Source organism: Lissotriton helveticus, chromosome 6 (assembly GCF_964261635.1).
Source record: "Lissotriton helveticus chromosome 6, aLisHel1.1, whole genome shotgun sequence".
Taxonomy (NCBI): domain Eukaryota; kingdom Metazoa; phylum Chordata; class Amphibia; order Caudata; family Salamandridae; genus Lissotriton; species Lissotriton helveticus.
In genome coordinates this window covers 110349533-110364303 of record NC_136067.1, presented here as the reverse complement: position 1 = coordinate 110364303, position 14771 = coordinate 110349533, and the positions used below count along the sequence as shown (strand labels likewise).

General features: G+C 46.1%; 1 protein-coding gene across 2 annotated transcripts in view; it reads right to left on the bottom strand.

The window, feature by feature from the left end:
• LOC144762304 (exportin-5-like) overlaps positions 1–14771 on the bottom strand; it is a 2548278-nt gene that overhangs the window by 2099003 nt on the left and 434504 nt on the right. For both annotated transcript variants that reach the window (XM_078647452.1, XM_078647453.1), the window contains exon 10: positions 4637–4822. In XM_078647452.1, the coding sequence (XP_078503578.1) occupies positions 4637–4822 (186 nt within the window). The remainder of the gene's footprint in view (positions 1–4636; positions 4823–14771) is intronic.

Below are 14771 nucleotides of genomic sequence, written 5' to 3'. Positions count from 1 at the left end.
ATTAATTGTGCAAATAAAAATATATCTATCTGTGGAGCGTAGGTATCTGGCCGGTTCGTACCAGGTAAAAAGATTGCTAATGAAAGAAGGTCCTGTGTGGCTAAGTGCCTTATATGCTAAACATATTGCCTTAAATGTAATTTGTTGTGCTACCGGGAGCCAGCGAAGTCTGTGAATTTCTTTTGTTACTGATTTGTACTTAGGGATGTTTACCAACAACCGAGCAGCTGTATTTCGAACAATCTGAAGCTTTTTTAGATATTGCTTCTGTATGCTCAGGTAAAGCCCATTTCAATAATCCAGTTTTGACTGGATTAATGTTGTTACCACTGTCTTTCTAGTGTCAGGAGGGATGTACGGTAGGATCTTCTTTACTTTCCTTATGAGAAAGTGGGAGGCAGATAAGATGGCATTATTCTGGTATGAGAGTGCTAGTTTGTTCTCAATTCACACTCCCACATTTTTTGCCTTTTGCGCTGGTTTAGGTGGTTCACCCATCTCCGCCGGCCACCAGAGGTTGTCCCAACTGGGTTGCAGGTTACCGAAGATTATGACATCTGTCTTCTCGGAGTTAAGTTTAAGACAATGTGTTCCCAACCATCTATTTATTACTCTCATACAGTTCTGAAACTGTAGAGCAGGAGAAGCATGCTGTCTGTATGCTGCTACTACTATCTGTCACCCAAATTCTCGAATCAAAGGGGCAAGTTCCGAGAAATAGACATTAAAAAGAGTTGGGCTCAGAGAAGATCCCGGAGGGACTCAGCACGGGAGGACATATGGCTCCAATTGATATCTATCTACTGTCACTGTTAGTCTCCTATCCTTCAGGAAGGAGGAGAAGCTGGGCTAGTGCCACTCCCTTGACCCCCGACGTCTCCATCCGCTGCTGCAGGAGAATGTGAACCACAGTATCAAATGCGGCTGATAAGTCAAGGAGGACAAGGGAGGCTGTGCCCCCTCTATCCATCTCAGCCCTGATCTCTTCAGTGGCTTTAATGAGTGCTGTTTCCATACTGCACTCGTGACAGAAGCCAAACAGAGTGATCCAGCAGTTCATTTTCATGGATGAACTGGGATAGTTGTGTATTCATTATTTTCTCAACAATTTTTGCTGGGAGCGGCAGCCACGCTATGGGATGATAGTTGTTCGGATTGGACACATCCAGGTTGGGATTTTCTTTAACAAAGAAAGGATAGAAGAGTCTTTCCATATAGATGGGAAGCTGCCTGAGCAGAACATAGAGTTCAAGATTTCAGTGAGCTCAGAGCTCATCAATTTCGCTATCGCCTTCAAAAAAGCAGGTGGGCAAGGGTCAATGGGAGACTAAGAGTTAGCTTCTCTTATTAATTTTTCGACTACTTCCGATGATGTTGGGGAGAAACAATAAAGGGTGTTACTCTTGTATTCGGGGCTCATAAGTAGTTCAGTGAGGGAGTGGGCTGGCGTGTCTTCAAAAGCGTTGCAGATCTCCATAACTTTGGTTTTTAAGGCTATGGCGATCCTATCACAAAACTTTTGATCACCCTTAAAACCTACATTCTTGGATAGAGGCCAACTTGTCTACTACCTCGAATAATTTTTTGGAAGAGTTTTTTTGCTTTCTCAATCTGCCTAGTGAAAAAATCCTTTTTTCAGCAATCAGTAGGTTTTAAATTGGGTAAGCGCGATTTTATAGATCTCTTTTTCAGCTGTGTCATAATTCACTCTCCAGTGTCTTTCCAGTCAGCGACACTTTTGTTTTTCCTTACACAGAGCGTCGGAAAACCAGGGGGCGAAGGAGAACTCAGATTCCCTGAGGTTTTCTCAGTATGCACCGAGACCTTAATCGCTTCGTTGAACCAGTCAGTGTATTTAATGACAGCAAACTCCGGGGAAAGGTTCAGTAGAGGTATTGTAATCTCCAAATGTGTTTGGAGAGTAACTTTAGCTACTTTATTCCAGGCTGTATAGGGGAGAGAATGTGTTATTGTAGTCCTACCCTGCCGGACAGTGGGGACTGATAAGTTGAACTTGATTAAGGAGTGGTCTGTCCATGAAAAGGAGGGGGGATTCTTTTAGTGTTAGTCCCTGCAATGAGGTAAAAATACCGTGCAATGTATGCCCTGCCTCATGGGTGGGTGTTTGTACTATCTGCGCCCCCATTGTGTCAAGTAAGGCAACAGTCTCCTTGCCCTCAACATCTTCAAGATAAAAATTGAAATCTCCCAGGCATGTGTTTGCGATGTTTCTGCCTTCTTAGACAATAGATTTTCCTCTCATTTTGTACTCCTCAGGGAGCTTGTTGATTAACTCCTCTATGTCATCCCACTGCTGGTGTCCGGATCTGTTCAGGAGGGATTTGGACTTAGCAATGCGCCATTGTGTCGCTGCTTCTTTCTCCATCTTTCTTCCCACCATATCCATTCTCTTGCTTTCTTTTTCTGGCGGGGGTCCAGTGTTCGAGAGTGCATTCGCCTTATTCTGGCCTTGGTGACGATGATGGAGTCAGGCACAGTGTTGCCCTGAATATATTTAGGGTACTTGGAGGAGGCCTTGTACTGTTCTCAACCCTGGGTGTCACCCCCTTGCTTGAGGCTGGCTCCTTAAAGGCTTCTTGCCTTAGTCTAGGATGCTTGGTAGCATTGGCAAGTACTGTGTTCCCTTGTTGGCAGGGGCCAGTGTTTCCAGCAGGAAACAGATGTCTCAGTTTTCCTCTTCGAGGGGTACCCCCGAAAGTGTCTGCTGCCCTTTTCACCAGCTGTTTGTAGAAGGCTATATGACCTGGTGGTGATGCCTACAACGGATAGCAGCATATGTCTTCTTCTGGACACTCGGTGTCAAGGTCATTCTAAGTGTCTTTGAAATATTTGGAGCCTTCCACCTCTTCTGGATAGTCGACAGTAGTCCTCGGGATCTTCTTCGCATGGTTCGGGAGGATTCGAGGAGGTCCTCCTCTTCGGCGGAAATGTTTTCCAGATCGGTGAAGAGAATTTTCGGGATCCAAAAATCTTTAAGTGACGCGTCAAACTCCTTTTTCTTCTAGAGGAGTGTCGCCATCTCAACCTGGTGTTTTCTCTTTTACTGGACCTCGAGTGTTCTCTCGGAGTCGGACATGCAAGACTTTCTTTTCTTGTTCGCGATTGCATCCTTAGACGATGGTGCGCTTCCCTTCGGGAGATCGTGTTCGACCCTGGTTTTCGGCATCTTATGCAATTTTCCCTCTTTGGTATCCTTTGGTAGGGTCCCGTGGGTTTCTGTAGATCGCGGCTGGCCTTGGATCGCATTTTTACTCGGCGTCGGAGCTGCCTTGGGTTGCGCCTTTCCTTTGTGACCCTTGGGTTCTGACAGATGTGTATGGTGTCTTACCTTATCTGCCTTCTTCCCAGTGTCGCTTGCCTTCTTGTGGGCGCGTGGTTGTTCGGAGTCTCCTTCCAGAATTTCAACGTCCAATCCCTCTGGCGTCGACTCTTCTGGCTTTTCCTGGTCCTCATTGTCACTGGACAGGCCCAGAGGAGTCTTCTTCGAGGTTTGAGACACAGTGGCGTAGTGGGCCTTTCTCTGCTTTTGACGATACCTGAGTGTTTTTGGCAAGAACGTAGCGCAGGCCTCACATTCCTTGTCCTTATGGTCCTTCGGTAGGCAGAAGTTGCACGCGCTGTACAGAGTGCGTTGTGCAAACTTGTGGTGGAACTTGATATGGGTATTTTCTATGGCCCCTACCTCGCCATTTGTCACCCTTAGAGGTCTTCCATGTCGATCCCGGAGTCCTGTTTTTATCTCCGGTTGCGTGGTCGAAGTTCGGTGTAGTTCACTACAACTTTTTACTTTTTTTTTCAGGCATTATCCAGAAGAGCTTTCCAACTTGCTTCCAGACCCAACTGCCGAAAAAATAATCTCAAGATGGCTACCACGCACAATGACCTACACGGTGCCTTCTGGCGTCACACAGAGGACATACCCGGCACCAAAAGGTGGTCGAGAGAGCCCAAAAACAAGAGAAAAAAAACACAAAGACTATTCCGTATCCAACCACTAGAAGGCGGAATAATGCACAGCATGTGAATCCAGAAAAGCATTCACGCTGCAAAACCAAGTCCTTTTTTGTACTTCTGTTCTTGCATTCTTCCTGCCAAATCCCTCACTCCCTTCTACACCAAACCCGCCCCTTTAAGCCATTACTCTCCTACCTACATTTTCCACGCCTTTCTGAACAATATTGCAGTTCATAGGGCATTGGATTTTTTTTTAATTTCTTCTTACTATAAGAATAGCATTTCACAAATGAGAAATGAAGTTTTTATGGAAAAAAACACTAAGCACGAGTGTACAGAAAAGAACTAACCGAAAGTGAACTTCTTCACTTGTATCCCCAGTAAAAAGTGATATGGAAAAATATTTCCTATGTGGCTTTAACACTTACACCACATGAAACACTAATGCACTGCATTCTAGCACAGCACTCAAGATAGGAAAGTGTATCACTCTTGCATCATTCTTAAATAGAGAGACTGTACTCAAGATAGGGACATTTGTCACTATTGCAGCATTTTTATATAGGGGAACTGTATAAACGGGTACCAAAATGAGAACCTAAATGACAAAGCAGAAACAGGTCTTGAATGGCTCAAACACGCCTTAAAAATATCTACTCACCAGCCTTTTGACAGCAAGGAGGAGACACTCAGCTACTGGCAGCTGCAGGTCCTGCTCTTCCAGAAGGACCCATAATGTCTCCAGAAGCTTGAAGTCATCTCGAGTGATGTAACAAATGTTCATCCAGTTCATGTATCCAGACAAGCAATTGATTGCAATAGTTGCAACAGTGCAGCTTGGCTGACTCTAGACAGATAGGAAAAAAAGAAAACGTAAACAACTTCCCAAAGACGCAAGACTTCAAAGTCTTCAAGTTTGACTAAAATAAGCAGACATTGGTAGATATTTATAATATCCTCTGTGGTTTGTGTTTTGTTCATGGATCAACTTTGGATACATTTTGTACAGCAGTGGTTCTTAAACATGTGGTTCAGGGACACCTGGGGGTCTGGTAAGCCTACTTAGTGGGTCAGCGACTGCTTAAGAAATTAAATAATATTATCTGATAAAGTGTAAGTAAATACAGAAGCACAATGTACTAAAGAAATACAAAAATATTCTTTTAATGAGAAGAAATTTAAAATTGGAGGCTAAAAATTAAATGAATAACGTCCGATTAATTCACGGGTGCAGTGTATGTGCATTAAACAGACTATTGTGTGGGTGATGAGTGGCCTAAACTGAATTTAAAAACGCTCCAACCTTACTATAAAAAATAAAATAAATATTTGTTTTCTATTGGTTTGCGTATTAAATATAATATTTCTGGCCTAGTTGCACACCCTGATACAGGACATATCTATGCCACCATTTCAAAGAAACATAAAATCCAGACCAGCCAGAGGATTACCACATTCCTCTCAAAAGGAACAGTGTGGGAACTAACCCTTTCTCCCCTTACATTCCACCTTCTTCTCAGACTGATCCTAATTTGCTTATTACACCTTTAAATGTACCACCACCACCACTATCACCAGACCCACAGGATGGCGGGGATGAGGATCAATGTAGGCCACAAGACACTGATCTTTGGGAGGATTATCATACTGACCCCATTACAGATATTGACCCTGATCTGTATCCGTCTAGACCCTCCCCACCTGATGATAACATTGGATCTGTTGAGCTTCTTAACAGGGCTGCTCAGAAAGAGACGTTAGAAGGGGATTTACTCTTTGAGACCCTTACTTCCTCTCAAAGAGCCACTCATACATTGCCAATGCTTAAAGGCATGCTAAAACACACAGATTACATAATTAAAGATCTGTGAGGGCAAGAGTTATTACAGCTAGGGTGGAGAAAAAATATAAGCCTGCCCCTGCTGCCCCTGCTTATATCAGAGGTCAGTTGCCCTTAGACTCGCTTGTGGTTTCCAACGCTCGCAAGAGGGCTAACTCACAAACCACAGAGAAGCTCCTCCTACCGATAAAGAGTCTAAGCTCATTGATACCTCTGGTAAAAGAGTGGCTTCACAAGCAGCCAATCATTGGCGCATTGACAATGCTCAAGCTTTGCTGGCATGCTACGATATGGCTTATTTCGATGAGTTGGAAAAACTCATGCAATTTCTGCCTGATCTACACAAGACAAGAGCTAATAATCTTATCCAAGAAGGTAAACGTATCACTAATACATCTATCAGGTGTGCCCTAGACACAGCTGAAACCGCAGCCTGTGTAGTAAATACTAGCGTACTCCTACGCAGGCATGCTTGGTTGAGAATCTCAGGATTCAAACATGAGGTGCAAACCTCTATTTTTAACCAACCATTTGATAAGGATCATCTCTTCGTCCCAGTGGTTCATACCTTGCTAGAGAAATTGAAGAAAGACAAGGAGGTCGCAAAGTCCGTGGGGGCTTTGCAATTAACTTCCAATTGGGGTTTCTCTCTCCGCTCGTTTTACAGGGGTGGTTCCAAAAATGTATCCATCAAAAATCCCTCATCCTCTTACAAGGGCAATAACTAATCCCCCTCATCAAGAGGTTATTTCGGAGGAGGTTTTAAAGGAAAGAACAGTAAGGGAAGAGGCAGAGGCAACTCCACCCGCACTTCCCCCACAAACAAAGAGTGACTTCCTTCCGTTACCCTGATCATTCCACTCCAGTCGGGGGACGTCTCTCCCAGTTCCTACCTGTCTGGAATTCTATCAACTCAGACAAGTAGGTACTACAAATTATCCAGTATGGTTACTGGCTGGAGCTTACAGACACTCCCCCAAATATTCCTCCAAGATCACATGCAATGGCACAAGAGCATCTTACCTTTCTGAGGCAAGAGGTTCTCTCTCCGTTAGAAAAACACACTATAGAGCCAGTTCCATTACACTTCCTAATCCATAAAAAGGACGGCTCTCTCAGGCCTACATTAGACTTCAGAGAACTAAATCTATACATTCAGTTGGACCACTTTCACATGGTCACACTACAATAAGTACTTCCACTCCATCAGCAAGGCGACTTTCTGTCCACTCTGGACTTAAAGACTCTTATTTCCATATTCCCATTCATCCTGCTCACCGCAAATACCTCCAGTTTCTGGTAAACGGCCAACATTATCAATTCTAGGTCCTCTCATTTGGAATAACTACCGCACCCAGGGTATGACAATCTAGACAACTGGCTCATAAAAGGCAGATTGCAGCAAAGCTGCCTACAACACACTCTAAAAACAGTGCAATTACTTCACTACCTTGGGTTCATTGTAAACTTTACTAAGTCTCATCTCCAACTGCCCAAAATAAAAGTGTGTTTGGGAGCCACAATAGACACTCACAAAGTTTTAGCGTGTCCCAACCCAGTCAGAATCCGCAACATGCAGACTCTAATCTCTCAGTATCAGCCCCAACACTCATTATCAGCTTGAGTGTTTATGCAATTGCTAGGAATTATGGCGTCTTGCATTTTCATCGTTCCTTACACAAGACTCCAAATGTGCCTCCTTCAAGAGTGCTTAGCAAGTCAGTTGAACCAGGCTTAAGGTCAGTTATCAGATCTAGTGTTGGTGGACAGCTGCACCCATCGCTCTTTGCAGTGGTGGAATACACAAAACCTTTCAAAGGGGCGGCCCTTCATCGACCCTGTTCCACAGATAGTGCTAACAGACGCATCGCTCACTGGCTGGTGAGCTCACCTCCAAAAGTATACTATTCAAGGCATATGGACTTTATGTGGACTTTATGTGGAACATAACCATCTCTAGCTGCTAGCAATCTTTCTAGCGCTCAAAGCATTTCAACTTCATCTAGTAGGCAAAGCGGTCCGGATTCGCACAGACAACATGACGGCAATCTACGTACTACATACCAAAACAGGGGGGACACTCTCTCTCTAGCTGTCACAATTTACTCAGAACATCTGGAGATGGGCCATAACTCACATGATATATCTCCTTGCACAACACTTTCCAGGAGTAAACAACCAGATTGCAGATCTGCTCAGTCATCAACGACAACAGATCCATGAATGGGAACTCCACCCTCAAATTCTCCTCCCATTCTTTCAAATGTGGGGCTTCCCAGGGATAAATCTGTTTGCCAAACATCTAAACGCAAAATGCCCAAACTTTGCGTCCAGGTATCCACACCCATTGTCCAAAGGCAACGTACTATGGATGAACTGGTCAGGGATATTTGCTTATGCTTTTCCGTCTCTCCCATTCATTCCATGAGTGGTTCGGAAGCTCAGACCACAGTCCATGACACTAATCCTAGTTGCTCCCACATGGGCCCGTCAAGCCTGGTTCACAACCCTGTTCGAGTTATCAGTAGTTCCTCATCAAACGCTACACCTCACCCCCAATCTTCTCACTCAGAGCCATGGCGAGATAAGACATCCAGATCCCAGCCATCTCAACCTTGTGATCTGGCACCTGAAATCTTAGAGTTAGGCTACCTCAATCTTCCCCTAGATTGCATGAATATCATCAAAGAGGCTAGACGCCCAACTACAAAAGCATGCTATGCAGCAAAATGGAAGTGGTTTGTGATATACTGTAATAACAATCAAATCAACCTACTGGACGCTTGAATCCAAAACATTTGCTATATGTTACATATACAGTGTTCCAATTTAGAGTACACATCCATATGCTTACATCTTGCTGCAATAGTAGCATAACTGCAGAACAGACTTCTGTCTCTTTTCAGGGTACCTGCTATTAAAGCATTTATGGAAGGACTTAAGAGTCATTCCACCAAGGCTTCCATCTACTCCAATGTGGAATCTCAACATCGTCTTTACCAGACTCATGGGTCCACCTTTTGAGCCAATGCACATATGTGAACTATATAGCTATCACATCTCTGAGGAGAGTGGATGAGCTTCAGGCAGTAACCACAGAAGAACCATTTTTACAAATACACCACAACAAAGTGGTTCTTAGGACTAACCTCACATTCCTACCTAAAGTCATTTCTGCCTTTCAGATCAACCAATCTGTGGAGTTGCCTGTGTTCTTCCCTCAACCAGATTCCGTGGCAGAATGCCCTCTTCACACTGTAGATGTGAAAAGAGCATTAGTAAACTACATTGAAAGGACAAAACCTTTCCGTAACACCAAGCAACTCTTTGTTGCTTTTGCTCCACCACACAAAGGCAATCCTATATCAAAAGAACAATTGTTACTTACCTGTAAACAGGTGGTTCTCCAGTATTGGTGTCTTTCATAGATTCACATGCTTGAATATTCCCCGTCGTCGAAGTGGGAGTCCCACGGTAAATAAAATAGCAATAAATGCTATATATATATATCAAAATGCCTGCATTTAGCCCAAGATGAAGGAGAGAGAAGTCTCCGAAACGCGTCGGCTAGGAGGACTCAAGACGGGATGTCAAGTTGCCTGCTCTATCTTAATAAAGGAGTGCCTTTACCTACCTATGAGTGCGGCTTCAATTGCTGGGCAATTTTGGAGTAAATATATATATATATATATATATATATACATAAACATAATACAAGAAAAAGAAAGGAAATACACTGAAATCCTCTAAAAACGATTCCTACATAGGAATGCAAGGCAAAGAGAAAAAAACATTTGTAACACATTAGTGTCATTATGTTAGTCCAAACTGCAGCCAATCAGGCGCCAGCACCCTCTAGAACCTTCTCCTCAGAAGCTCAAGCCCTCAGATTTTCATAGCACAAAGTAACTAAGAGCGCATGAGGAGAAGAGAGCCTCTGAGGGGAGGAGGGTGGGTCGCATGTGAATCTATGAAAGACACCAATACTGGAGAACCACCTGTTTACAGGTAAGTAACAATTGTTCTTCTCCAGTATTAGGGCGGTCTTTCATAGATTCACATGCTTGAATAGAATAGAAAGCAGTAACCTCCTAGAACTGAGATTGCTAAGCATATGAAGAATATATCAAGACAGTACTATAGTAAAAATAATACAGTCATATAACATCAGAGCAATCACAGGAAATAATAAGGAGGAGGGAACAGAGGCTCCCCTTACTGAAAAAGATGGCGAAGCACTGCCTGCCCCACTGCGGTATCCGCTTCATTGATGGCATCCAAACAGTAATGTTTGGTGAAGGTGTGCCTGCTGGACCATGTCGCTGCACGGCAAATCTGATGAAGTGGCACACCAGCAAACAAGGCGGTGGATGAAGACATCGCCCTCGTAGAATGAGCCCTCACTGAAGATTGCAATGGTCTGCCCGCTTGTTGGTGGCAGAAGGCAATGGCTGAGGAAAGCCACCTGGCAATTGTCGGCTTCGAAACTGGATGTCCTCTGCGCAGTCGTCCGTATGCAATGAATAATTGGTCGGACTTGCGGAAAAGAGCAGTTCTTGCAATGTAAAATTTAAGACATCGCTTGATGTCTAACGAATGTAGGCGCTGCTCCGCCGGAGATTTTTGGGTCCGGAAAGAAAGTCTTAAGGAACACAGGCTCATTCAAATGAAAATCCGTAGGTACTTTAGGTAAGAAAGAAGGGTTGGTACGCAGTGCCACTCCGTTAGGTTTGAACTGTAGATAAGGAGGCTTGACAGTGAAAGCGTGAAGGTCGCTCACGCGACGAGATGAGGTCAAAGCCAGAAGAAGTGCAACCTTCCAGGTGATGAATTTTATATCGGCCTTATGGATAGGCTCAAAAGGTGACTTCATAAGTTGAGCTAATACCACATTGAGGTGCCAAGCTGGCGGAGGGCGACGCACAGGTGGAAACTTGCGGAAGAGCCCTTTGAAAAATTGACGTATAACTCGTGATGAACAGAGGGATAAAGAGCCAACATGTCGGAAACGAGATATTGCAGCTAAGAAAACTCTCAGCGTAGAATGAGAGAGTCCTGACTGAGCGAGGCTTAAAAAGAAAGGAATGAGCTGTTCAGGAGTGGAATGGATGGGATGGATATTGGCTGAAACGCACCAATGACAGAACCGCTTCCATTTAAGTTTGTAAGTCTTAATGGTAGACGGAGCTCTGGCTTGAGCTAGAATGTCTCTGCACTCCTGGGATATCTTCAAGTCCGCGAACTCAAGGTGCTCAGGTTCCATGCCCACAATTGAAGCGTTGAGGGATCTGGATGACACACTAGGCCCTTTTCCATAGTTAGTAGGTCTGGACGAGGACGTAGAGGAATGGTCTCGCACTGGGACATCAGAAGCAGTTCCGTAAACCATGCCTGTCTGGGCCAACGAGGTGCGAACAACAGAATGTGGCAGGGCTGCCTCCTCATCTTCCACATTACCCGCTGTATTAATGAGAGCGGTGGAAAAGCGTAAGCGAATAGATCGCACCAGTTGATCAAAAGGGCATTTCCGCAGGACCCTGGGTGGGGATGCCAGCTTGCATAAGACTGCATTTCCGATTCTCTGGTGTTGCAAAGAGATCCAGATCTGGGTGACCCCATTGGCGGAACACAAGATCCAGAGTCGGTTGGTGCAGTTCCCATTCGTGTGTTGAGGAAGTGGACCTGCTTAAAGAGTCTGCCAGGAGGTTTGACACACCCGGAAGGTGGACAGCCGTCAAGGTGATGCGATGGCGGAGAGCCCAATCCCAGATTGACTGGGCCAAGCGGGACAGAAGTGGAGACCTGGTTCCCCCTTGTTTGTTCACGTAGTGCATACTGGTGGTGGTGTCCGTTTGGATTAGCACTGATTCCCCGTGAACAACTGGGAGGAAGGACTTGAGCGCTAGAAAGATCGCCATCAATTCTAGCCTGTTGATATGCCACGTGCGCTGCGTCGGCGACCACTTGCCCTTGATGGAGAGGCCCTGGAGATGAGCGCCCCACCCCTCCAGGGAGGCGGCCGTCGTCAGCGTCAGGTCTGGAACGTGATCGAGGAAGGACACACCCATTTTCAATTTTGCGGGCTGCGCCCACCAACACAGGCTCATCTTCATGCGGGCTGTAACGGCAACTAGGTCATTGAAGGACCCGGAGACCTGACGCCACTGTAAGTCCAGTTCTTCCTGAAAAGGACGGGTGCGCAACCTGCAATTTGGGATCAGTGCGATGATACAAGACGAAGCCATTTCCAAGAATGACTTTAACGTCTGAACAGAAACGGACTGTTTTCGTCGAATGAGTGAGACCAGACGAAGTATCTTCAGATGCCGCTCGTGAGAGACAAATGCTTTTGAGAGCTGCGTGTCTAGGATCGCTCCCAGGAAGGACCTGGTCTGCAGGGGTGCAAACTGTGACTTTTCGACGTTGATGGTCAACCCCAGAGACTGAAACACCTGCTGGCAAAGGTGCGTGTCCCGACCCAGCTGATGGTGGCATTGAGACTTGAGAAGGCAATCGTCTAAATAAGGAAAGATCTGAACTCCTAGTAGACGCAGGTGAGCCACCACTGGGGCCAGTACCTTTGTGAACACACGAGGAGCTGAACGCAGTCCGAAGGGTAGAACATTGAACTGAAAATGCATTGTTCCCACTTTGAAACGCAGGTACTGGCGATGATGTTCGATTATTGGAACGTGAAAGTACGCGTCTTGAAGATCTATGGTGGTCATAAAATCCTCGCCGGATAGAAGACGCAGGACCTCCAGTAGCGTCAGGATACGGAATGATTGAGACTTTAGGAACTGGTTGGGAGCCCTCAAATCCAGAATGGGTCGCCAATCTCCGTTCTTCTTGAGTATGAGGAAAAATCGAGAGTAAAAACCCTTCCCTCTTAGATGTTTCGGGACCACTTCGACTGCCCCTTTTAACACAAGAAGACGGACCTGATGGTAAAGCTCCTCGAGATGTGGAGGAGGTGGGCCACGAGGTGGGGTGCAAAGAGGAATCTCTGTGAACTCCAGGGTATGACCCCGTTTGACAATGTCCAAAACCCAGCGGTCCGAGGTGATCGAGGACCACTGGGAATAAAACAGAGAGATTCGTCCTCCAACACTTTGAGAGCGGCAAAAGTCATTGGCGTTTCTGATTTGCGCCACGATAGGACGACTTTCCTCTGTATGTCTTGGAGGGTTGTTGTCGAGACTGCTGATTGGGCGTGTAACGTTGGCCGCTCTGATTGTATGAACGGTATTGCTGCCCACCTCAAAAGTTGGAAGAAGTGCCGCGTCCGCGCGCACCTCGAAAGGACTGCTTACGAAATTGTAGCGAGCCTAAGGACTTCGCCGTATCGGTGTCCTTCTTGATGGATTCAAGGGCATCATCGATATGGGATCCGAATAATTATCCTCCATCGTATGGCATATCCAGTATTCTGGCTTGGACTTCCTGCCGGAAGGAGGTGGACTTTAGCCAGCCTTGACGTCGGAGTGCAGCCGCACTTGCCAGGAGGCGGAAACCTGTGTTAGCAATATCGACTGCACAGTCGATGATTTCTTCCGCTGCTCTTTGTCCATCGTGGAGAATCTGCTGTGCGTCAACCTTGGAAGCATCAGGGATGAGCGCCATGTAATCTGCAATGTCTGACCACATCTGCCGGTCATAACGACCCAAAATGGCAAAGGCATTGGCTGCTCGGACAGATTTGGAGGCCATGGTTGAGAACTTGCGGCCAATTGCATCCTAGCGTCGACCCTCTCTATCCGGAGGGGCTGTGATTTGGGACGCCGGATTCCGTGCTCTACGTTGTGCTGCCTGAGTCACGAAAGAGTCCGGCTTGGGATGAGAAATCAGGCAAGCTGGAGAACCTGTAGGGGCCTTGTACTTCTTCTCAAGGCGTGGTATCTGAGCAGGTAAGGAGTTTGGAGCATTCATCAGTTTAATGCCCTCTTTCCGCACAAAATCAATTATAGGGATTGTGTGTACCTGCTTAAAAGGTTTGTCCTTAAAATCATATAGAAAACAATCCTCCTCGCGTTGTGATCGTGGGAGTTTGAAACGTTGAGCCGCTTTATCCATTAAAAGATGGAAGCTGGCGATATCTACTGGTGGAGACTCACTCGAGGTACCAGGTTGAGGAGAGGGCGTCTGCGTCCGATAATCATCCCATTCGGCCATATCCTGGTCGCCTGCCTCATCATCCGTGTTGTCAGGGACTTCACCGTCCTCACGTTCTGCATCCGCCTCCTCCTCATCCGCATCCTGCGGATATATAGTGGTATGGATGCTTATAGACCTATGAACCTGAGAAGGTGCAGGTGGTACGATAGACGGCAATGCAGGTGGAGGTAGTGCCACAGGAGCGGGCGATAGCGCAGGTGTAGTCTGCGGTGTTGCAGGAAAACGGCGATTATAATCGTCCAGCATATGTTGGAGATTAGATATCAAGGCCAAAGGAATGGTAGCCACAGGAGCTTGAGTGAACTGTTCCTCTTGTTGAAATTCTGGGCCATTGCCATCATCAGAATCTGTGTCTTGACATTTAATTATCAAATCAGAGGGACTACGTGCTGCCCCAAACGTGTCCTCTTCATGCTCCGAATCAGTGTCATGCTCCGAAGTAGTTGCGAACATCGGAGAAGGTGGTTGAGGCTCTGGATCAGAGATCTGTTGGCAGGGTACCGTAGTGCGAGGATGTGAAGATTTTGCGGTCTTCAATGGCACTAACGGTAATGATGCAAACGAAATTGGTTCCGCCGTCGACGGAGCCGTCGTCGTTAGCGTCGACGAGGCCGATTTTGGCAATAGTAATTTTGAAGAAATCTTCGTCGACGGAGTAGTCGTCGACGGGGTCGTCGATGGTATCACCGTCGACGGGCGATCCACTGTAGATGAAGTCGTCGACGGGGACGTCGTCGACGGGGTGATCGTCGATGCTGGTACCGACTCCGTAGACTGAGTC